The sequence below is a fragment of the Lepisosteus platostomus genome, chromosome 17, assembly GCF_059453375.1.
Source record: "Lepisosteus platostomus isolate fLepPlt1 chromosome 17, fLepPlt1.hap1, whole genome shotgun sequence".
In the NCBI taxonomy this organism is placed as follows: Eukaryota; Metazoa; Chordata; class Actinopteri; order Semionotiformes; family Lepisosteidae; genus Lepisosteus; species Lepisosteus platostomus.
Window position 1 is genome coordinate 20,134,185 of NC_142627.1, and position 26,088 is coordinate 20,160,272.

Sequence of the window (26,088 nt, forward strand, 5' to 3'; positions counted from 1 at the left end):
GTGTTTCAGCTGTTAAGCCTTCTTCAGGTGTGAGGATAATATATAATAAGCTGAAAGTCAGACTGGAAGCAGTAAATCGCTCGACTACCAAGACCATCTCTCAGTCTAAATTATTATTCTTCACTGGGCATTTTGATTCCAAGTATTCTTTTATTTTCAATATTACTTGTCATGTTGCATTCAAAATAACATCAGGGTCAGTCTGAAATACAATGTCTCTCCTGTAAAAGGCAAAAACTATTTTTTATCCAATGTTGCTTGTCAAACAAAGCAAACATCCAATAAAATGTAGATTGAAAAAAATGGATGTTTTATCCACAAGTGTTTACACATTAGATCTAGGCTACCTACAGTAGACAGAAATACTGTTACTATTCATCAATTCATATTTCCTTTAAAAGTATTAACAAAAGTGAATGTGCTACTGTTACGACCCCGAGTGTCTAGGGGTAAAGGGGTGTAACATTTAGGATAATTTTTGGAAGCAGGTGGGCTCTAGAGTGGTGCCAAAGAAAAGAAAATAACAAACAAAATGGAGCTGGCTAGGAACGTGAGGGAAAGCTAATCTGACTACAAAAGAAAACCCGAAACACACGGTCTTCGGCACTGGGACGTAACAGCTAGTTTCTTCATCCACTGAAGTTGCCAGAAGGCAGGAAAGAGATGCATGCTCTTTTATTTGTACTGCAGGCACACACATATGATCAATAAGACAGAGAACCAGAATACAGCTATGATTGTTTTAGCATTTAGCAAAGCAGAAGTCATTAGTCAAGACTCATTCTTGCAAGTCTGGTCATGAATAAAATGAAACAATGTAAGATTTTCATTTTCTTTTATCAAATGGAATGCACAACAGGAAAAAAAAATACTATGCAAAGTTTTTAGTTTTTGATGATGCTTCAAAACATTACATTCATGAAATGACATCCATCACACCCAGGCTCCTGGAGTGTGCATGGCACAGAATGTACAGTATTGCACATATTTATAGAATGTATATGATCTGCAGTGTGTTTCATCAAGCAGGGCTGTGCTTTCATTCCCCAGTCGGTTTCAGAGCCTGAAACAGAAGGTTGCCAGTTCTTTTATGAAGAACTGTTTTCATTGGGGTTTTATAAAACCAGAGAAAATCCCTCCAAGAGAGCTTTTATGAAATCGAAGGGGAAATGGCGGGGGGGGATTAATTATAAGCCACTGGCAGCTCTTAGGGAATCATGCAGACTGGAACAGTTTGTGCAGGAAAGTGGGCGATTCAGAATGATCTCTACATAAACTTTACCCTTTAGTCTGCAAATTTCCTTAAATATATTATTTGTCTTAAATATTAGTTTAAGACAAAAAAAAGTGCAAAAACAAAAAAACAAGCCAGAGGGTCCTACAATAGTTCTGGCCACTCTTTTCTCAGCATGATGTTGTTCTGTGGAGAACAGAAGCCCGAGGCTCACATGTTGTCATGGTAATGATGTCTCTTATCATCCTCAGAATCTTTATCTACCAGTTTAATCCATTTAAGTGAAGCTCTGTTACACGTAATTCCTGCTTCCTAAAAAAGAAACCAACAAATGCTGCCAGAGCACTTTGAAAAGGGAGCTTCATGACTAACACTTTGGCAGTTGAGGATTCTCGAGTCCTTAATGCTAGGTTCTTATTTTGGTGTTTTGTTCTAAAAAAAAAATGCATGAACCATAGGAACATTCAATGAAAAAAGAAATTGTTATTTGAATCTACCGTGTTGTTCAAGCAATTTTCATCCTTGGCTGACAAAAAAACAACATACTTTGTAATTTACTGTATCGTGCTCTACTGCATATGTATTTGCAACGTCCTTCACTGGAAGTGAATCATCTCTCCATTGATACAGAAACTGCCCATGACTCCCCATTGAGGATGCAGGCAAGGTGAGGACCAGAGCCATCCACCTATTTTCCAACCTCTTAATCCAATAAAGGGTCACAAGGGAATTACTGTTGCAGTCAATAACTGGACAAAAGCAAAGTAGTTGGATGTCATTTATTATTGTGGGATGAATGATTTGAGTAAATTTTGTATTGATTACGTTACAGCAAAAAAAAAAAGCAAAAATCCCCAAAATTAGGAAATTGGCTCAATGTTCCAGGGTTCTTTTCACCAAGATATCATACAGATAAAAAAAGAAACGTAACGCCCATTTGTCACATTTATACACTGCTGTAGCTAAGGGCACAAGGGTTTTAAAAAGCCATTAACAAAACTTTCTATGAGGAACCAAATATGTTGAAAATAAAAATCGAGTTTATAAGCATCCTACTATACAAGTAATGGTAGGAAATAATGCATATCCACTCATTATTGCTGGCTAAGATATAAACAACTCTTTTAGCATGTCAGATAAACTGTTATACTCATTATAAATGGTTTATATGAAGAAGTTAATATAAATCATCTCTATGAGTGAATCTAGTATAGATGGAAACAATCATTTATTAACAAATACTTTTCAGAAAATGTAAATATTTTCATTTAGCGTTCACACTCAAGCCTTTTCTCACTCAGCACATGCACTCTCATATCAAAATCTAAAAAAATCTTCTTCAGCGAATATCATACAGCTGAATTACTTTAGTTGTTTTATTTAGCTTCTAATATCACCTATTAGAATCGTATATAAGCTGTCTTTGGAAATGTATGCAGTTTTTTTAACCGAATCTTAGGCAAATACACAAGATTTTTTTATACATATTTACTGTACAAGGAATAATGTTACTGAATAATGTTCTTTCACACTTTCTCTGCTTTCCAGGATCAGTCTTAAAACACACTTATCATTTTAACTCAAGCAGGTTGTAAAGCACTTCAAAACAGCATCCCTAGAAAACAAAAACACAAAAAGTTTCTTAGGTTGCAAAACAAAGTACTTCTAATGCCTCAATACCCTGACTATTCACTTAATTAAAACTTCATAGAGATATTCAAGACTACCTTTATTGTCAAAATACAATTTAATAAATTGATATTATTCATTGTAGATTCATTCTTTATTTTTAAATGTTCTACATTGGTGGTTTCATAAAATTTTAATGCTATCTCCGAGTAAAAACCTTGCTGATGGTATGCAGGCACTATAAGATGATGCAATATTTGCAGTCACCACAGTAACAGGAAAAGGTCCGTGTGTGTTGCTAAGCAGAAATTACATCTAATCCTCAATATTAGCAATGTGACAAACTCATAGGAGGAGGAGGTGAAAGTGCTATGTGAATTAAGTTTGAAAACACAGGAAAAGAGTAATCAATGGATTAAGGAGATGACAAGTAATTTAAATCATTGGGATGCACTAAATAACCAAAGTACTATTTAAATGTACAAGGCATCATTGTACAAACGATGTGTTAGTAGTTATTTATCACAGGCTTTCTTCGGATAAAACTGCAGTACAATATTTCATGTAACAGTTCTATAACAAATTAAGTCACAATGGAAATAAATGACCGTAAATTGGTGTATGTAAAACTAAACTATGTATTGGCTGTTGCACATCACCCAGGTGTAGGCTGTACTTGAGAGGTGGATGAGGTGGGGTCCTCCTGTATGTTAAACACTTTGAGACCCCTTGTAATGAAAAACACTATATTATGGTACGAGATTAAATTCAGAAAGAGTTCCAGCCTAAATTCTCCTCTCATGACTTGCATTAATAAGATTTGTTTTACATATTAACTGTAATATTTAGCAGTCAAATGTGCAGGTCCCAGGTCAAATTCAGATTGTTGTATTGATGACAGAATCCATGCAAAACATGATAACCATGGAAGTCTGTAATACTGTACATCCTTTTCAGAGCAGACACAGGTACTCTGTATGTGTTATTCTTTCCCTGTCTGTCATGGTTTCCTTGTGGAAAACACACTATAAGAAGCTTCACAGCTCTCTAATCTGGATTAGCAAATTGTTTGTGGGAATAAGAGATTCAGAACACTGAGAGCATTCAGAGACAACAGATGGGACAACATGAAATAAATGCCCTGCTATAATAATAACTTTGGCATAACACTAGCATAAGGTAATGCAAAAGGCATTTGTTAATGAGTGAGTCTGAAGAAACAGATCCATATTTCTACAAAAAAATAATTGTATGCATACATGTTAAGTAAAATGACTACTCTGAACATTTTAAAACAGAGCTGTATCTAGCTCCAGAACATATTTTCACAACAAGAATAACAGAATAAGCTAGTTTCATCAGTATATCCTTTAGCAGGCCTTGAAACACAAATATTGACAGATTAACTGTAATTTGTCTGAGGCCCATTTCTAAGCATTTTAAATATAATAATACCTGGACAATGGATTGCACACCATTCAGCACACAAGTGTGAAACAAAACATCTCAAATATTATAAGCAAAACATTATATTAATTTTATTACTGCTTAAAGTAACACCTGTTCTCTTCAATAAGGAGGTTTGAATTTGAATTTGTGATAAAAGCAAAGTTTGAGAAATGCATATGAAAGAGCTGGTACACTTACCTGGCAAAAGGAATGTATGAAATGCTATACCTGAAAGAATAATTAAAAACACGTGTTGAGGGTTTCTGCTGACATATCTGTAAACATTGCAATTACTCTGTAGAAACAAAGCCTTCCTTCTGCTTCCAAAGCAGATTAGCACACAATGTTCAGGCAGCAAATCATTTAACTGTCTTTGAGAAAACTGTAGTTCAGGTGTGAAGAACCTGAAGAAGGCTCCACGGCCGAAACGTTGTGTTCTCTTTCTTCTTTTTTCCAGCATGGAATAAACCTATTACTTGTTCCTTTGAGAAAACTGGACAATTTCAGGATTTCTGGTACACAATTCAGATTTCTAGAAGCATGGTTTCATGGGGCAGACTGAATTTTAGTCTTTTAAACCACCAAAAAAAGAGAAACTTTTAGAAATCCATACAAAATATTGTTAAATATTTTACCAACATGTGCTCAGACTAGTGACAGGTGAGGTACTGTACATGCTCCAGTCAAAGGAATTCCAACAAAACATAAATTAAAATGCACTTTTGATAGCTTGTGAAAAATCTACCATAAACAAGATATAAAAGTAATTTATAACTTTTTAGAATGAATGAACTCCCGGATTAAAAAATAAGCAATCCCATGCGAGTAAAATAATTAAACACAAAGCCTGCATTGTTAATAATATTCTTAAACTACAGCAATATGGGGTTTCCTGTATTTCCTGCTGTCTACTGAAGCACAGGTCAATAGATACTTAGCATTCACCCAACATCTCCCTCCCACGTGTGTGCTACTCAAACTTCTCTAATGCGTCACAGGTGGTTGCTACAACAGCGCTGGTCACACTGCAGTGGAACCTAACTGGAGTCTGCTGGATGAGTGGCTTAGGGAGGAAATGAAGTACTGACTTTTAAAGACTGCAATTACATGGGCAATAAATCCAGGCCAGCCGGCATGTGGAACAGCAGGCACATGTCGGGAAATTTTAATTGCAAAATTGACAACACAAAAGGAAACAAAAGTGCCATGAGAAAATCATTATTCTTCCACTTCAAAATACGTACTAAATGTCCTCTGATGTGGTTCATGACTCAGTAACCGAAAACTTAGAAATCTGAAGTTTCTAGTACGATTTGCTTTTCCATAACTAAACAGCCTATAGATTGTACAAAAGAACAAAAATGCTTTACTCAATTTGATGAGCACACAAGCTAAAACTAAATGATACAATCCAGCTTGTTTAGGTCCCTGATGAAATACTATTTGCCACACAAAAGGTGGATGTTCACGATTGTCCAGACAGCAGCTGGTACCTGTTCTTTGTTTCCTTGGCTGGCCAAAAGGTCATGATGTTTTCAGCAGATGGGATTAGCTTTTTCACAGGCACATTTAGCTTATTTACCAACAACAAGTTTAACAGTGGAGTGAGGGCCATCTGTTCACTGGGATACTGACGCAGACTTGACAGAAAACACATTCCATCAATCCTTGTAATTGATAATTATTTCAGCGTCTCTAAATATAGGCTGTATGGCTTAACTCAAATTGCAGGATGAATACAATTCTATATTCAAACATACAATATCACCAATCAATATTACCCAGGACTTCTGAAGAAATTGAAAATAAATTGTACACATTTTAACTATCATATTTCATTACTCATCCACCCTCCATGTTTAGAAATATAAGGACAGAAAATGAATGAGTCTGTAAATTGTATGAACAATGTTATAGATTTTTAGATAGGATTTTCTGTAGCAATAAAGCATCAGTAGACAACATGAAATGTTTTGCATCAACATACTGAACAGCTTTTAGGGATACAACCGCGTTATTCAGTAAAAGCAAAATGCTTCAAAGACATGTATGATCACCAAAATATTAATAGCTGATTAAGGTTTAAATTTATATTGACTAAATTTGGCATCATATTTTAATTAAAACATTGCCGAGGTTATTTTGTGCTATTAAATAAAAAAATGATAAAGTATGTGATTATAAATAATGAAATTCCCTATGAAGTGTAAGCACTAAAAATCCAAAAAGCCATTTTACTCAGACTCTAAACTGACATTTAGCAGAAAAGAGGATTTAGCATTAGTCTCTGCTAAGCCTTGTTTCAGTTTAGATAAAGAATAATGGAGTCAGTTAAAGCCTTACAGTAGAGCTACACCTTGACATTACGTATAAAAGAAATGTGGGTGTTCTTCAAAAAAGTAATAACTATACATCAAGATCAGCCTTAACAAAGATATAAGCAAACAACATTTTTTCTTGCTTCACATAATCTTTTTTAATTTAAAATATAGTATTTTTTTTTAGGAAAGTTTCAACTTATATTTCATTGTGAAGAAATATAAATATTAACAGTTTTCATAGCTGCCTGTCTTGGTACAAAAACATCCTGCAATATTTCGATTAAACAGCATAAGCAATGTTTCAACTAAATATAATATACCAATATAAATCTCAATCCCAGAGATCCCCTGGGAAAATGTCTGTATAAAGTACTTAATGGATTTAAGGTTTAAGAAAAAAAAAAACTTACCAGGTCATTGCCAGGAATTGTAATATGCAAAACAAAATTGCCAGTCCCTTCTTGTGCCACTAGAGGAAAAAAAAGCATACATTTCTAAAACAAGATTCATGGTTCATTAAAGCCAAAGAGAAATAGCAGGGATACAATCCCTAATGATTTTCCTAATAATCTCATCCCAATTACATGGTGGGTATTTTGTACCTTTACGTTTTTTTTCTAGGTTGCCAGTTTCCCCAAGAACAGCACAAAGCCAAGCATTTGCATTTTCACATATTTAACAGAACGCAAAAGTATGATAATTTTTTTAATATTCTGTTTTAAAAGGATAATAAAGATCACTTACCCAGAAAACAGCACACAATGTCAAAATTAGGCACAGCTGAGGAATAAACAGAAACAATAAGAATAAATACATTTTTTTACTTCAGAAAAAATTCCAATGCAGCTTATGTAATATATCAATAAATCAATAAAAACAAACATTCACAAAGCAAAGAAACCAACCTTTAAATGGATACGTGTGTAAGGTTTAAAACATCACCGACAAAAGTGTTATAGCTTAGCATAATTAAAACCCATATCATTGGACCATTTACTGTAGATATATTGCTAATGTTTATAACTTAGAATCCCAAATTGGAACAAACTCTATGACAACTACAGGTCCCAAATCGCTTGAATCTTGTCGTAGCGTTTACTGTGCATCAGTGAAGTCCAGTCCTTGGGGATGCCATGAGTGCAATGATGATTGCATACACGGTCCTTTGAGGCACACGTGTAAATATAGTGGAAGGAAAGTTTTAACTTTAGCTACATTTCCATCCGTCCATTTCTAACTGCTTTATTGGGTACCGGGTCACAGGAGAGCCAGAGCCTATCCCTGGCAAGCAATGGGGGCCAGGTGAGATACGCCCTGGAGTGGACGCCCGTCCATGACTGCGCACACACAGACACAGACACAGGCACTCACACCAGGGCCCACTTTCACAGAAGACAATTAACCTGGAGCTCCTGGAGAAACACACACGTAGGAGGACGTACAAACTCCACACAGACAGCACCTCAGGTCTGGAATTGAACCCAGGCCCCCAGCGCTGCAAGGCAGCAATGCCAACTACCGCGCCACTGTGTCGCCCATTCAACAATTTTAAAATTAAAACTACCAATGATTTTTGTTTTATAATGTACTCATACAAACTGCTTTAAGGCTTGGCTCTCTGGCAACCCATCCTAAACTCACCTGGCAGAGCAAAGCCACACATAGACTTATCCTCCCATACACTCACCTGAGCTGCTCATCATCTGACATACTGCAAGATCCCCAACGCCCAACAGGAGTGTTAGCGCTGACTGGAGCAGCTCTCTAAATGATGTCAATGTGAGCCTGTGGGCACCTCACAAATAACAGGAGTTGCAATTTTTGGGAAAGCATAAGAGAGCTCCGACTGACTAGTCCCACCCTTCTCTGGTAATGCTCTGCCAGTTGTTCAGCACTGCTTCTTAATGTCCCATTTAGCCATCTAGTGATATAACCCAGGATCACTCTGACTAGTTGAGCAACCTGGTAGTCCCTCCAGCAGGTTTCAAAGGGTGTGCTCATTTGTACATTTCAACCTACTTATTATGTGTATTAAAGCTAAACCGCTCTTTGAATGCCTTTTGCCAATTTCTAAAGAAAAAGGCATGTAACTGTTGAAAGACATTCTTCAGTAAGAAGCCTTTAATATCATAGGCCCCTGGATGTCAGGTAATGTCAAATCATTCATTATCACTAAGCTCATATTTTAAAGCAGGTTTTACCCCAACCACTAACTTATCACAGCAAAATACACATTTTAATAACGATATTTACCAGCATCACACATGTTGCAATCAATCTTGTAGGCTCGAACATTCGTTTTAACTGTTTTAATGGTCCCATGAGAAAGCAGGTACTAAATAAAATAGAAGAAAAAAACTGTTAAAATACATCCACCAATAACAGAAACAAAATTATGGTAGAGAAAGCACTGGTAGTTGTCATTGCAGAAAAACATATTAGCAGGTGATTTGAAACCACCTAACTATTGTACATGATTATTATGATTTCTTCAGAATTTAAAGGATAACAACTATTGTTATGGAAATGAATCCTTAACCATTTGAAATTCAAACCCAATTTCAAACCACATTCAATCGATTTCAGTTACACACTTCAAGCACACAAATTCCTCAGTACATTTGTATGTATGTTAGAGTCAATATAATATGTTTCTTTGTGGATTGTGGTTGTAGAATACTCAACAGTAAGAGAGTTACTGCAGCCTGAAACACTAAATTTATAGCTTTTCCTACAGGTACAAAACAACCAGATTCAGGTCACATGGATGGCCAGCCTGTTACATCCATTAAGGATAACCAACAAATATCACAGACACTGTATTTCGTCTATTTTAATAGTCTCATATAGTACTTTAGGTCAAACTGCTATAGAAGACCACAATATGTTACAGAGAGTTTTTAGAAACAAAGGCTGAGCTTTGCAAATGTTCTCAGGTGTTTGGATTGATGGGTTGAGAGTACGGCCTGTCAACTGATCAAGCACATATCAAGTCTGCTCAATTACAGGGAAAATATGGCCTTTAACTGGTATACTGTACTTCTAACTTCAAGCTTAATTATCTATAAAAGCTTAATTGCAGAGTCACAAAAGGAATACTACTGATAATAACTGTCATAGTGAAAACTTTCATTCATATTTTATCACACAATCCTAAATACCTGCTGTTAAACTAAACTCAGAAATACCAGTACTTGGAGATGTACATTGTTCTATTGTTTAGCATAAAAAATGTGTTGCTAAAGTCTTAAGGTGAAGTTTTTTCCTGCTTGCAACAAGCTAATCAGCATAAAACAAATTTAAATGCAAGTTATTGAAAAAGTAGTGTCACTATGCTATTACATTTTGAAATTTAAAATAACTACAAAATAATATCAAAAATTTAAATCCAAATACAGATTATATATAAGAAAATCCTCCAGACCTTCCTGCCATTTGTACAAGGTTGGCTTTAACACAAACTATCAAAGTATCTCAACCTTTGCATTACAGGCCAGCTATATTCAGGTTCTCTATGTCTGCAGCCCAATACTGTTTGTTTTATTTTCAAAGATTTCAAATACCGCACAACATAAAATTGCCATTCAGTACTAATCATGCACATAACAATGCTTTCAGAAAAAAGGATCACATTTTTCCACAGATCAGAGACAAAAGCTACTGCCCTGTCGTGCCAGTCATCCCAATGACACATACGTAAGCAGACTGAAACTTATCAGCTCTGAAAGGCAACTGTGTTTGCACTGCACTTTTCTTTGTCAGTAATAACACAAGTGATTTATTATATCACTTCACCATATGCTTTAGGTTCAAGTATTTAAATACATATTTAATTATGTGTCCAAGCACACTATCCATACTGCAACATTAATTTTCCAGAACAGCTGCTGACTGATAGGCACAATATGTACTTCTCTACCAAGGCAACCCATAACGATTCTAAGATGTTATGAAATTTACAAACCTCTTGTTCCAAACAGATGATGCATCTTAATATGTTTACAGCTGATACATACATAGATCAGCCTAAAGATGAAAATGGACAGTGGAACGTAGACAAAATTCACCTCAACACTGTGAATAAAAACACTGGAAAGCTAAAGTTGTAAGAGGACAATTACATGGAATATTAGCAATGAAACAGTTCTGAAATCTAAGCAAATTAAAAGAAGAATTCTCCTTTCTTAAGCCCTTTATTGCATGCTCTGGGCTCGATATGTGGCCCAGCAGAGTGTTTCATTACCCCTGAAACCAATTATCTGTTCTGTCTGTGTATTACTCAAGTACTACTGGGAAATCTAGTCTGTACACAAGTTTCTTTTCTTATGCCTCCATTGAAGCAGCATCCCTGTGCACTTACATAAAAATAGCTTTGCAAGCACTTTGCATTATCGTCTCAAGTTTGAAATGGGTCACTCTTCCAAATACTGTTTTCAGCAAACAGAAAAAGGTGCAAAGCAAAATGTATTATAGGAGACATCATAAAAAGAAATTAAGAACAGAACATGTGGTAAAATAAAAAAAAGATCTTAATGGAAAAAAAAACTTTAAATAGATACTTGTCACTGAAGACATTCGGGCTCAGTTGCTCTGTAGTGTAGCGGAGAAACTCAATTATAAAAAGACACCTGAAAAAATTTAATAAATTTAGAAGCGCAGCTAAGTAACTTGAAATGAAAACTTGTGTTCACGAGAGAAAACGGAAATTTATTAAAAAGTCCGCTGGAGTACCACTGCAAACTGATGTTATATCTGGTCAATTATTTCAAGAATTTTAAAAATACAGGAACTGAGCTCTTAGAGTGAAACATGAAAGCATAAGAGTAAAATATAAAATGGTTATTACACTATATGCACATAAAGTTCAGAGCTCTTACACAACATGGTTTAAGTGGACATGATCTATCTATTCACTTGGACAGCATACAAAACTAATCTACCTGAGTGGATGAGGATGTGCAGCCTAGTCAACATTCGAGAGTATGAATGAAATCATGTGATATCCATTTCCAGCCTTTGATGCCAGTCCTTTGGGATTCCTGTGTCAAACAATGTGTCTTCGAGTACTTTTCATCTGTATTCTCATCTCCAGCTGAGAGCACAGGGTGCAAATCAAGTCTGTTTTGTGGAAGAGAAAAAGGCTTCTCTGCAGATCAGGTTTTGGTCTGAGCCCATGAGATAGGTTTCCGAGTCAGAATTCGGCTTTGTATCTTAGAATGGCTATTTGCATAAATTCAATTCATAATATTAATGTGTAATGACCTGCAAAGTGATTAACTGGGCACCGAAAGCACACACTACCACTTGCTTCACAAATGGGAAGGAATTATTTTTCAAATATTAGTACTACTGCACAGCCTGGAACAGGTCACTGGCTTTGACCAGGAATCCCAGGTGGCTCCGCGCACCCAGGGGAATGCTGGGATTTGCTGGCCAGGCAACTGTGGAACCTGCGGCGCCCTCAAGCGTCACTGAGGGACATGCCTCTCGTCCAGTAGGCACTGCACCTCCTCCAAAACACGAATGGTTTGATGGATGGGTGGGATGAAGAGCCTGTATGTATTTCTTTGTTCTCCATGATGGGGAGAGACAAGACTTTAAAGACACCTGAAGATTCTTGGGTGCATACATTAAAAAAAACACATACCTGGTTAGTGTAAAATGGAACAAAAAGCACGTCTTCAAATCATCCTAATTTTGTGGTACATAGCTACAACTACAAATGCCACAAAAGCACGCAACACTCCAACAAACAGTGATAATGACTCAAGGTGCCACATGTAGTCTTGTACTGGAGTTCTTATTCCACTCCATATTGCCTTCCTACAATGGCTCTTCTCTTAGTCTGCATTCAGCATTCCTGTAACCTCTACAAAAGTAACATTTTGGTGGAGGTTAAACTCATTAAATGTTTCAAGTTACTTATTTGACAGAAATTAAACGGACAATTGCAGTTATTTTACTTGCAACAGCTGTCCTTTTAGGAGCTACCAACAATGAATGAACCTACTATCACAATTAAGAGAACTGGATTTATGTAGAAAGAAAAGCAGATTAAACCTGTATCTTTTCAGTAAAATATTACCACATAAGACAGTTGTCATTTCTCACATGAATTTACAGATGGAAACTATGCCAATGGATTCGGTTCAGATTTAATGCTTAAAATTTTCAAAAATGCAATAAAGACGTGTGTAATATTAACAGCTGCCAGGCAGTGGAGGTATTGATTATGACAACTTAAAAGACAGACCTAACAAACCTTACAAACAGTCCTAAGGGCAAGGCAAGGCTGGTTACCAAGACCATGACATCACTGGTTCAGCACCAAGACAACAATGCAAAAGAGCAAAGTTAACCATCAATGATGGGCAGAATGACTAATGCTTAATGACCTGTGAATGCACAGTAGTTCCATTCTACAAATTCCCAGAAATCCCCCTCAATATCTGTTTACTATAATATGGTTAATATTTTAACTTCCATATAGTTACATTTTCTTCTAAGTGTGTTAACATAGTCAAACTGAGTGGGAATTATTCTAGGGCTGCTTAGAAAGGTAGGGTGAGGATACCAGAAATTAATGACACTGAAATTAAATTAAACATTGGAATATATGCATCTGAAAATTAATCTGCTAGTGTGTGAAACTCTCTTTTCAGTCCAGCAAACCTTTTCACTCAAAAGATGCATCTTGTTCTCTCAAACAGCTTGCCACTGGTACTCTTATTTCTCCCATTGGGAATTATAGGAACATTATAGGAATGCATTTTACATTTGTGTAACATGTTTTTCTGCAGTACTGCTGCTTTCACTTTCATCAGGCAGTAACTCATAAAAGTACTGCAGATGAAGATGACTGACATCAGAAAATACTGACTGCTTGTTGAAACCACCACAAAAATTTTCATCACTTTCATCAAGCCTCATGAGAATGAAGAATATCGAGTGTGCAGGGCTCTGGCCTGGATAGGGTGCCTGTTTATCAGAGGGTTACTCCTAGCAATGATGATATAGTACCTTTCACCATGGTACAACACAGCATGGTTTCGAACCCACAACTTTCCAGTGAAGAGTCCAGAGCCTTAACTGCTAATCTACACTTTCCCCATATAATCGTTCAAATGCCTTTAAGACGTTTTTGTGCATCAGCACTCAAGCTTTTCTAACAAAAAACAAAAGGTTCCATTTTTTTATTACCCTGAGATAATTACTCTGTCAGTCTTTCTGGCAATCCTAAGAAAAAAAGATCATGGATTTGATCTGATAATATACTTTAAACTTTGTACTTTAAAGATAACATCAGAGTCCTGGAAGATAAATTCCCTTGACATAATGGGCAATACACGAATAATTATTATGGATTAATAACTGTCTCCACATATTTTTACACACACTGAGCTGACAACCTATCTTGTAAATTATTGCTGTTGACAGGAGGCTGTCGGCTGTCACCTATTGGACTGGAGTGTAAGTTCGCAATGCCGGTGTATTTTAAAGCCACTTTTTAAATGCTTAGTTTTTGGTCTTTGCCAAATGAGCACCTTTGCTGTGGGAACACAGGACATTCTCCATTCACCTGGTTTATTTCTACATCTATGCCACAAAACCTTACCTTAATTACTTTAAAAATAAGTGACAGCTTGAAACAACTAAGCTTTTTTCAATTAAAAGCGCTGGATACTGAGAATTTGTCCTCAAAATCCATATTCATTACACAATATACGTACAGTATGATGTATCATAGTTTTTTACACCAGGAACACAGGGCTTTAGTTAAGAGGTGTTTGCCTTTTGTCAGCTTCAGAATGCAAATTATAAGTACACTACTATACTGCATGTCACAACACTCTCATGTTACAGGGACCAGCCCAGTGTGATTAAAGATCTGTACACACAAGATGAAGTCATCAGTGTAGAGGTGCAGAGTATAAACACACCAGGGAACCTACAGTTTGTTTTCATACACAAAATACCCAAGGTAACAAAGACTGTGTTGATCTAAATAGCACACACTGTATTAATAATAGAGCTTTAGCTCTGCTACAGTTTCTTTTTTCCTGAATGTGCAGGAAAGTAAGAGGTTAATTGGTCACCCAGCAGTGTTGATTGACAGAGCAGAATGAGTTGGATGGAAAGCATGTTATGTTGCTAAATACATTTAAGGGTCAAAACAGATGAAATTACACATTTTATGTGTAATGATTTAAAAAAAATGCATGGGCTATTCATATGATAAAAACTCTTCACTAGGCCAATGAATAAGGTGCAGCTCCTTTCTGGCTCCAAAATCCATGGCGGGGTTGAACGAGAGACCGTTGACACAAATGCTAATCTTGAACCACACAGAGAAACGCCCCTTTATCTGCACAAGTATCTGTTCTTGTCCTCTCTAATTTACATCATTGGCTGCAGTCTTCCAATATAGACATTTTATCGACTCAGCATATTTTTTCAAAGAATTGTGCAGTAGAATGTCTGCATCTATTTACAGTACAATATTTCACAAAAGTTTTATTTCAATTAAAACATAATGCAGATCTTACCTGAACAAAGCAGCAAAATTCCCTAATGTGTAGAAAACTGCAAAGAGCTGAACTCCTTTTGGTAGAAAAAGCAATGCTGTCCCCTTAAACACAAGAACAACAAATATAAAATGTAAAAGAAAAAATAGAGAGAAGTGTACTCATATTTAAAAATAAATAAGACCAATACATTATATGTATATATAGGGCATGGCATTTTTCTTGACTAATTTTCTGACCTGGCTTTCGGCAGTTATCATTCAGTTCAGCTGCGATACTAAACAATCATCCCATTGTGGTACCCAATACATATTTAATCACGTCAATTAACTGTCATGTAGATGGATATTGACACTTATTCAGACCTCTTTTTTCACAACAGTATCACAGACAATGCAGCTCTAAATTAAAATGATAATCAGGAACTTGAATATAATGTGTCAACAACAGTTTTGTTTTGCTTCAGGCGCTGAAAAATACCAGAATAAAGAGTGCAGCATTAAAAAAAGCACAAAGCAAAACGATAGCAAAATGGAATTCAGAGCACATCAATTTTATGCTATACATGTTTTTTCACTTGCAATATTCTTCTGTTCGATTTAACCACTGTCAGTTAATTTATGCAATTAATGCACAGAGTGCAAATGATGCCTGGAGGAATACAAGTGAACTAAAGGTTAAGAGTCCCAAAGGTCAAGAAAAACCCAAGAAACCTAATTATACACAATACAGTGCAGATCTTTATTATCCATAACTTTCTTTTTGTCTTGAAATAAATCATTTCTGGAAGTGTAGACCAACTGCTACTTCAATCTAGTAAATTTATGCAAAGGTGTGCATTAAGCAACTCTTGCTGTACAAAGTATAGTACAGTCGCTGTGTTTTGTATTTTATAGAAGGAAATGTAAGTTTAAGATGCAGCCATACTACAGCCCCTAAGGCTTGTTTCTGCCAATGACACGCATGTTTTTTTAATATTTCTATTTAAGTTGATGGTTTTTATCATTTAAAAATAAACAAGAAATCGAACAAAACACAAAATCCTTTGAGGAGAGTAAAGATATTTTCAGAACACCGCGTTATGGTTTTGAGTCACTATCTCAAAGGCCAGCATTACATCAGCCTTGTTCTGGTAATATACGCACACATGTGCCACCCAGCAAGTGTGATGAATAAACATATCCAGTAACAGGTCCAGAACAGGCCTGCTGCTCCATCTTGTGGAAGCCCAGTGCAAATTCTATACTGATCTGAGGTATATACTCTGAAAAATGCATCACGTGCTCCCCCCCAAAAAAAAGTGAATGGAAGGAACTTCAGATTCCCAATACACACGGTCACATCTCAGAGCTGCTCATCAGCATGTTCCACCTTGTCTTTACAGAAGCAACAAAGAAAAATATCCTGCATTACAGAATAAATGTAAGTTCTATTCCAAACACTGACAGATGAATGAAGGGTGAGAAAATCAGATCTTGGAAGGAGACACAGAATATGATCATACAGAATCGGCTCTACTGATTAGGCCCGCAGGTTTGAAGGATGCAGCTCTACAGGTATAAAGAAGCGCCCACCACACAAAAATCTAACTAAAGGTTTTCCTTTACTAAAGCTTTCAAACTTTGGATATTTTTAAAACAGGCCTCCATATCCATTTACATTACTATCTTGATTCTTTTTAAACAAATTGCTTAAATATACAAAGTATAATCAGTTAGACAGCTCCAAACTAATTTGTTTGTTTCACAGTCTCTACATATTTATAGACTTGTGAAGATTAAGATGAGCACATGAAAAAGCCACGTCTGCACTTGCAGAAAACCTATGGCTATGGGTAAGGTGCAAGTTTATAAATGATTAAGACTTTTATTTAAAAATGAGAACATTTTGCCTGCTCATGCAGTGGCATTCAAAGGTATTACCAACCCCCATCTAATGCATAGTGGTGTTAAGCACTTATGGAAGAGCATTATAAATACTGCTTGTTAAGATCTGCCTGTTTTCAAAATGCAAACCAGAGGATGCAAGAACAGAGAAGTGGAGAATAAGAGGAAGTAGATTTGAGAATGAGAACAGATAGAAAGTCTTTACACAAATGGCTGTGGGAGTCTAGGAAAGGTTACCCCCTCATGCTGTCAAAGCTGGTATCTTTCTTTAAATATTTTTAAGTGTTGGTAAACTAACAGTGAACAACAGTTTTTAAAAAAAAACTTTACTCACAAGAATGGAACACAAAACCCCAGCAGCAAAGCAAATCACAAACCACTTCACTCTGGTACTAAAGCTTAGTGTACCGGCATCCAAAACCTTGAGAAAAAACAAAGAACAATTATGAACATCAGCAGAAACACTTCTCATACTTAACTTTACCTCACGTACATCCGGAGAGCTCAGTGGAGCCATTATACAAGTTAAAAAGCGCATGATAAATCGCTGAATACCCAAATCTCTGCCCACTCCCATTACCTGACATTTTTTAAAATAACCCCACCCAATAGTCTGCTCACATACCAACATTATATAACTGTATGCACTTGTTTTACCAAGAGTGAAAGACACCTGTTAAAAAGACATGGAATATACTGTGTATCGATAAACACTGGCACTGGAAAATAAACAGGTAGCCTATCTATATTAAGTTATATGGAGAAAACACTTCATGAAGATGGTGGTATAAAATGGACTGGTACAGGTACCATAAACATCTTAACAACTGGGCTTCCAACAGTATCATTAGCTGGATTGCTGAGAATCTAATCTGAGAATCTCACCATCAGTTTTGGATTTTTGTTGTTGACCACTTCTATTGGTCATCAGTACCAATTTCAGAAAAACTCCTCAGGGTCTTGCATAAGATACTGGGGGAAATGTGAAGCAATCATTCAAGAGGAGAAGCTTTTTATTGGTTTCTCCTTTCTATATGCTTGACAATAGTGATTTCCTTCCTAAGACCTACTGCATTCATCTCAGGTTTTAAACTCTAAAATTATATCACTACCTACACTTACACAGGCCTTGAGCTGTTTTCCCACAACTAAATTGGTTGTAGGGCAACCAACTGCACTGTGTCATATCAACGCAATACTGCTCAAGGCATCATTTCATGAACACTTTTTTCATGTGGCATTCCAGAGCATTCCAGAGCATTCCAGAGCATTCCAGAGCATTCCAGAGCATTCCAGAGCATGACAGCCTGTCTTGCTCCCACTACATTCCAAAGAGACCCTATGCATGATGTCACCTGACCAATCAGGCAACAGTGTTTGGTCAGCTGACTATATATATATAAACAGGAAGCACAAAGCTTCCTGCGGCTGATGTCAGCTATCTGGGAAAGAGAGCAGACTTCATGGTGTGTGCTGTATCTGAGGGAAAGAACATGGAGAATGAGTGATGGACCAGGAAACAGTAAAGAAGGGTGTTTTTATTTTCCGAGATTCTATCCACGGACAGAGATTTTCTACCTCTGGCACAGGCCGAGAATATTTTCTTCATATTCAATTGTAATCTTGTGTCATCTTTCATTACCGAGTCAGAAATAGGCCCCTGGGCTTACGTTATGTAAAAGCCTTAATGATTTGATCAGCTTGAGTCAAATCTCCTCTCAAACGCCTTTGCTGTCTACAGAAAAGATTTAGCTCCTTTAAACTGTTCAAATATTTGAAAAACCCCAGGAACTAGGAAACTAGTCTTGTTGCTCTCTCTTAAGACCTAAGGTTACAATACCATTTTCATGGTATTGTAACCATAACTGCAACAAAAAAGGGCAAAATGGATGCAAGAAAAAGACAGTTGTTCCAATTTTTGTTTGTACAATACAAACCCAGAATAAATGTTTCAGAAACCACTTTGGTGTTTGCAGGACTACACGAGTTGAACATCTTACCTTCTGGGATCCATCTGCTCCTGTCGCAAGCGTGTAAAAAGTAGCAATGCAAACACAGTTAACACAACAGACAGGATTAAACAGGAAGCACTCAGGGTTATTGAGATGACAAGATCCTGATGTTTGCAAAGGGTATTATTGATAAAGCATGCTAATTTTGAAGTACATTCCTCACATACACGTTGGAAAGACAATATACAAACTTTCATCACAGTTTTTCATAGATTTTCTCTGCCTGAAGTCATGCTTCTCGGTAACCCTATTTCCACATTACCTACAGATAGTACTGTAATTGAATTTCAATCTAAAGAACTTGTGAGTTATATTTGATCCAGGCTTACTGTCCAACCCACATGTGCCAAATATTGTAAAACCATCATTCTTCCATATCAGAAATATCACCAGACTATGTCCTTTGTTGTCTCTGACTGTAGCTAAAAAGCTAGCAAAGTCATTTGTCTTCTATATAATTGACAACTGCAATGCCCCACTCACTAGGGTATCTAAATCCACTCTGAGCAAACTACAGCGTGTCCAGAATTCAGCAGCCAGAATCCTGACCAGGTCTAGTGCAAGTGATCACATTACTCCTATCCTGAAGTCCTTGCACTGGCTTTCTATCAGGTCTCGTGTCAACATCAAAATCCTCATGCTCACCTACTGTACAAGCCTCTACCTGGCTTGGCACCTCCGTACCTGTCTGACTTATTATCTTCCCACTCCTCACCACGCAGCTTTCATTCATCTGACTGTGGTCTCCCGTCTGTCCCCCAAGCCCATCTACCTACTGGGGGTTTACAGGACTGTTCTGTTGTTGCACCCCAAAGGAGCAGTGGCTCTGTGGCACCTGTGGCTGGAAGGTTGCCAGTTCAAATCCCGCAGCCAGCAGAGGAATCCTAGTCCACTGGACCCCTGAGCAAGGACCTTAACCCCAACTGCTCCAGGGGCGCTGTACAATGGCTGACTCTGCGCTCTAACTCCAAGCTTCTCTCTGTCTGTGTGTCTCATGGAGAGCAAGCTGGGGTATGTGAAAAGACGAATTCTTAATGCAAGAAATTATAAAGGGCTAATAAAGTGATTTTATCTTAAAGATTCATTTGAATCCAGACTCAAAACCTTCTTAGTTAGAAGGCTTTTATTTAATTAGTCTGTGTCTGCCCCTTTGCACATTCAACTGCATCCTAAAACCTTCTATTTCTTTGTGCTATTTTTATTTCCTGTGTTTGTTGCCGTTTATGTTGTTTTAACTGTTTCTTTTAACTTTTTTCTGCAAAGCTTTAAAAATATGCTTTAAAAAGCGTTAATAAAATAACTTTTACTAGAACACTCGCATGGACTCCCTCGCAGAGTGATGGGAGTTCTGCCCAGGTTTTGCAGCTCCAATTCCGTCAATGTAAATGAAAGATCATTGGTTTGTTGACCCTAATGTCACTATGCGCTCAAACTGTGTGATCCCTGTGTCACTATGTGCTTTTAAGTGCTCTACTCATGTTTTGTGTAGCACGAGAAGAAAAACCCTGTACGGCAACAGTTACGTCCAGTCTAAAACGTGCCTAGTCTCTCACAGGGAAAAAAATGTTTACCAAGAAACGCAGGGTCTTTCATCGCTTTTGTGCTGAATCATGTCATTCATAACAGCTCTTCAGAACTACAGGCCTGGTGCAGATCACAGTGATAAACTACTATTAACCCTGACCGAGAGCAGCCACTGCAAACGAAACAGGAAGTAAAATGACTACTGCAGAAATTTACATTGCTGAACAGAATGGCTTGACCTGCACACACGTCTTAGTGTGCATCGACAAAAGCTCAGATGCATGGATAATTTTAAACTAACGATCATGCCGCGTGGCTCAAGAAGACTGTCCAAAAGTAATTCACAACATTTGATCAGTTACGACCAATGTCTTTAAACAACAACATGCAATATGCTAAAACAAATGTGATTATATGCATTTACAATAACTTCAAGAGCAGGAAAAAAATGCAAAGAAGTGCATCCGTCACAAAACCGCAGTAATTCTTACTAAGGTCAATAATAAGAATAAAAGGTAGTGTAAATAAGTAGCCTCACAATCCAGAAATAGAAGTGCGAACTAAAATACAGGCTTCTCACGCTTGGACAGATATCAGCTAACTTTTAACCATTTCTGTTGTCATTTCCTACCTGTGCAGTGAGCCCCTGTTCCTCGTCCTCCTGACCACTCAGGACACGACGCAGCTTGTCCATGTTTTAAGGGAACTTGCGCTTTTGTTTTTTTTATGCCCTCTTTCAGCAGATACTAAAACAGAAACTTCTCCCTTAACTTTCAGTCCAGTCTAGGTGTGTCAACACACGGCGAATTGACACAGGAAGTCACGGGGCTGTGCTGCTCGCTCATTGGCTGCTCCGTCCCCTGCGCCATGACGTCACCTCTCTACTTACGCTTTTGAACTGCTGGCTGCGGTCCGAGTGGTTGTGGTTTGACTTGGGTGTTTTGTGGAAGAACGGGTTTGCATGAAGATTGTTGAAAAGGCATGCGATGTTCCTGCATAAAGTCAAATAGAAATTATCTATTCTAAATAATTGTGCTATAATAGAATATTATATAACTCTCAATTGGCGTTTGCATGGATTTTAAGAATTTGATGAATAGCACAAGGTAAATGCATAATAAATAGCGAAATGAAACTGGCCTCAGCGCAAAATGTTACAAATACATTAGTTCTCGCGCAGACTCACGGAACCCCAGGTAATTCCCCAAATTATAAGACACCATTGAAGATTTTAGTGTTTCTGATAGATTCCCGGATAGTCAGAACGTTTCTTTTGAAATCCAAGAGATGGCACTATCCATCTTTTGTATCCATAATGTTTCTGGTAAAACTATTCAGCAAGTAAAAGGCTATGAGATCACTTTATTGGCCATATAAAGTTTCTTGTATTAGAAATTTGTCTTATCGCGTAACCCAACTTGCTTTCCATGAGACACACAGACAGGGAGAGAAGCTGGGGGTCAGAGCGCAGGGTCAGCCATGTATACGTTGCCCCTGGAGCAGGGGCATAGCCAGGAATTGATTTTTGGGTGGGCCTGTGCAAAAGTGGGTGACCCGGGCTCTAACTGACCGTCATGCCAGCATAGGGGCACCCCTCCAATTTACAATGCAATCCTTGAGCGGTATAATTAAACAGCAGAATTAGTGGAACCTTATATATATATATTGTAACGAATTCGGGTTTCGGTACAGAATGGAGCAGGCATGGGACTCAGGGAATAAGGCTGAACACATTTATTAACTTGAACTTGAACCGGGAAAGGTACACACACAAGGACAGGGGCTACAGCGCTGCACCCTCACTAAACACACACACACGCAGGGAGACTGTCTCCCAGCCTATATACAGTCCAGTAGTCCATTTAACATCAGTGTCTTCTGTGCGCTTGTGTCAGCAAGAATCACATACACTAATCAGAAGAGTTCCGGGTGTAGTCTCAAAAAGCGAACACTAGCAAACAATTGCATCTTCTCACCAAGAGGTTTTAACGAGCACGTCTTAATACTTCTTAGCGGTGTACTTTTTTAAAAATCTGATGAAGTGATCGGTTTCTCACTGTCTCCTTAAATAAACACGCGCACCAAGGGACGAGTAAAGATTCACCAGTCAGTCGAGCCACGTGTTCAAAAAGGCTTGAATCTGCAACTTTACGAACAACAAAACCAATGTTGAACTTTTTATGCAAAGCACATTCGTTAACGTGAAAAATAACCAGGGTGTTTTTTAAGGGGCACTACGTACAAGGTTGTCGCTGGTAGTAAATAACATATCCAAGAAGCAACACTGGAAAGTCCACCGTCACACACCTGCGGACCGCGCAATATTGGAAACATATTTTTTATTTCACATAGCAGAAGTGAACATATATCTGAATTCTTTAATAAACTGTCATTATCCGTGTGTTTGTATTTACAGGGGTCTTATGCGCAGACATGAAGCGATCACAGTCCTTGTATCTTTGTGTTTCTGGCCATGGTGTAGAATACAGCGTGAGGGCACACCTGTCCTCTGAAGACACAGGTATGGGCGCCTGTGTTAGATCCTCAGGTGAAGTCGAGTCTTCTGCAGTCTGCAGTGTAATGACCCAGACATGTTTGCTTGTCCTGCTCCATGAAGTTGCCCACCCGCCCGTCGAACAGCATAAACGACGAAACTCACCGCAATCGTTAGTGCTGTGTTTGTGCCGGTTTGTGTCGCTGCAAGTAGCGTTGCTGCTTTCTTTTCCGAAATATAGCGCCTTGTTTTTTCGGGTAATCACGTGACTATCTACAGGGACGTTTACAGGCACCAACAAACTCGGTACTTGAACTGATTGTGATTAAAACGATGGGGGCAATTTGTTTTCCGAGTCTGTCTGGTCGGGTGGGGTGGATGTTTGAATATAGCGCCTTCTTTTCCTGGCTGTGACGTCACTCTGAAGACGTACAAAACAGCAGTCACGACCACCAGATCTTTCAGTTGTGATCTTTTGATCAGTTGACCCCAGACTTTGCAGCCTTTACGCGAATAAACAGTCTTACATTTAGGAAGGAGTTACGATGTTAGTTCATTGGGTTAGGTGTTTTCTTTTAATTTTTAACCATGTTCTCGAAAATGTATTGCTTGAGTACTCCTTTCATTGGTGAAGAGACACCAGTTTCAACATTACCGCTGGTACAACACGAGAACCCATATTCACATTTTTAGGTATTAGTTCAAAGATCGATGTAATTTAGCAATAAAAAAAACAAAATTGAAAGCACGAGCATAATAATATAATCATAGAATTTACATTTCTATTCATTTTTGAAATACAAAGCAGAAGGTGTTTCCCCTACCTTAAATATACGATTAAAATTGTTCAAATACCATGTATTCATTACAGAAAGCAGCGGAGACAGTTATATTGCAAATAAAAATGTATTTATTTCGAAGAGTACGGGACATTTTGAATCAATAAAGACGTTAAAAAAATAAGCCGATGTAGTTATTTTGCAAATAAGTAAAGCATTTTAAAAATAGATTGTCAACAAGCCGATCCACCTGGCACTGCTCAAGCACAGCTCCCAGACCCGTGATTGGCTTAAACCCCCGAACAGCTCGGGCCGCGATTGGGCGAAGAGTGAGAATCGACACTCTGATTGGGTAAAGCGCCACAGCGGAAGTTCCAAGAACATGTAGATACACAGGTGATGGATGTTCTTCTTGGTCCAAATACTGTAGCCCCGGTTAACCGTGTGTGCTGTGTGAGCACGCTGGATATACAGTAACACATCCATTGGTTTCCAATTATTGATCAATCTAAGAGAAGTCGCACTGAGGTCAAAACTGAATAGTAGACAAAGAATGTCATGGCACCCACAGCGCGTTCACGACTCCGACAGCATGCCACGAAAGGAGTGCGCGCATCACGATCACATCGCGATAACCATTGCGACTGGCATGTCACTATCGCGACATGAAGTCCATATATCGCGATATGACACTGTCCCGTCAAAACGCCTCCGCCCCATGTCGCGACATGAAGCCTGCATATCGCGATATGACAAACGCCCCCGCGCTCATGTCGCGACATGAAGCCCGCATATCGCGATATGTCAAACGCCCCCGCGCTCATGTCGCGACATGAAGCCCGCATATCGCGATATGTCAAACGCCCCCGCGCTCATGTCGCGACATGAAGCCGGCATATCGCGATATGTCAAACGCCCCCTCGCTCATGTCGCGACATGAAGCCCGCATATCGCGATATGACATACCCCCCGGCAAAAATGCCCTGCCCCATATCGCGACATGAAATCCATATACCGCAATATGACAAAAACTGTCACGCCCATGTCGCGATATGAAGCCGTATGTTACGATAGGACATACTCTGCCAGGATATAGGGACCCCTATGTCGCAACACAAAGTCCATATATCGCAACACGTCCTATCTGGGTATATCATCTCCTGATATGAAACGTTTGTTGCGACAGTCGTGCCAGGGTGGCATGGAAGCAAGCCGCCAGTCCTGATATACGCTGCCGCGATATACATGCGATATATATGGGGTCCTTATCATAACATGCTGCGGAGGTCTTTTCGCGACGGTATCCCACGGTTACGCGTTTGGCAACAGCGTGTCATGGTAGCGAAAGAAAAGGAAAATGTGCTTTAGAAAATAAAAACCATAGATCTTACAATCACGGTGCTTTTACAGACATTACAACCACAGGTTTATGTCATAGATGATTAACTTGTTGGCATGTGTCATGTCATGTCTAAAACGAGCTCAATTGTAACAGCGCGCTTGAACTCGGCAGACGGGGTCACTGGAGGTCAAAGTCACCGTGCATGGTCACGTGATCACCGGAAAAACAAGGTGCTTTATCTCGGGAAATAAAGCAGCACAAACCGGCACAAACATAGCACTAACGAATTAGGTGGGTTTTACCTGTCTGTAGGGGTGCCAACTTCACGGAGCTTTTACCTTGCCTTTAAATATTCAGCGGACTTGAGCATAACATACCAGAAGCAGGTGCACGCACGTATGGGTTTCAGAGGTTGGAGTAAATGCATCGCCCCAAGGGTAATATCGAGTAAGGCGCCATGAGAATAAAAACTGCGAAGGTATTAAAATATTAAGTTCTGAAGTTCTTGTTTGATACTTCATGATGCTTTTAAACGTGTATGAAACCCAAAAGACACCTAATCTGGAAATTCGTGACTTCCCACAAGACTTGACACTGAATTACAGTGCTAACCAATTCATCGTAGCTTTTGTTGCAAGAATGGTCTGCTAATAAAAGCGTCAAATACATACCTTGGATGTATTTTAGCTCTGTAAACGTCGTTCACTTAAAAATACTTAGGGCATTTAGAGGCGATCTGAATAGTCATCTGTAAAATGCACACTCGCATCTATTCTTCAATATTATCTTAATGTTATTCATGCATTCCAAAACTTGTCATTTGTTTACAGGAGACATTTTAGAACATCTTCGTGCTGAACTCCTACAGGTCGAGCATGTATCGAGCTGCTACA

General features: G+C 38.2%; 1 protein-coding gene and 1 long non-coding RNA gene across 2 annotated transcripts; both read right to left on the reverse strand.

The window, feature by feature from the left end:
* Positions 1-1,999: 1,999 nt before the first annotated feature.
* On the reverse strand, positions 2,000-21,395 carry sft2d1 (SFT2 domain containing 1). Its single transcript, XM_088609707.1, has 8 exons — positions 21,212-21,395; positions 17,379-17,465; positions 15,180-15,262; positions 8,887-8,968; positions 7,378-7,413; positions 7,044-7,102; positions 4,511-4,540; positions 2,000-2,849 (listed from the first exon to the last, which is right to left on the reverse strand). Exons 1-8 carry the CDS (start codon positions 21,272-21,274, stop codon positions 2,810-2,812), a joined length of 480 nt encoding a protein of 159 aa, XP_088465833.1. The 5' UTR covers positions 21,275-21,395; the 3' UTR covers positions 2,000-2,809.
* On the reverse strand, positions 7,474-8,869 carry LOC148646331 (uncharacterized). The gene is made up of 2 exons (XR_015927885.1): positions 8,321-8,869; positions 7,474-8,274 (listed from the first exon to the last, which is right to left on the reverse strand). It is a non-coding gene; the product is annotated as an uncharacterized LOC148646331 (long non-coding RNA).
* Positions 21,396-26,088: the final 4,693 nt, after the last annotated feature.

What these genes read in the sequence shown, in the direction of transcription:
- sft2d1 (XM_088609707.1), bottom strand. Translation starts at nt 21,274, where the DNA reads ATGGACAAGCTGCGTCGTGTCCTGAGTGGTCAGGAGGACGAGGAACAG. An exon ending in AATTTTGCTGCTTTGTTCAG is followed by an intron (nt 8,969 to 15,179) that starts GTAAGATCTGCA and finishes TATTTTATTTAG; the next exon opens with TACCTGCTTTCTCATGGGAC. An exon ending in CATTGTGTGCTGTTTTCTGG is followed by an intron (nt 7,103 to 7,377) that starts GTAAGTGATCTT and finishes TTTTTCCTCTAG; the next exon opens with TGGCACAAGAAGGGACTGGC.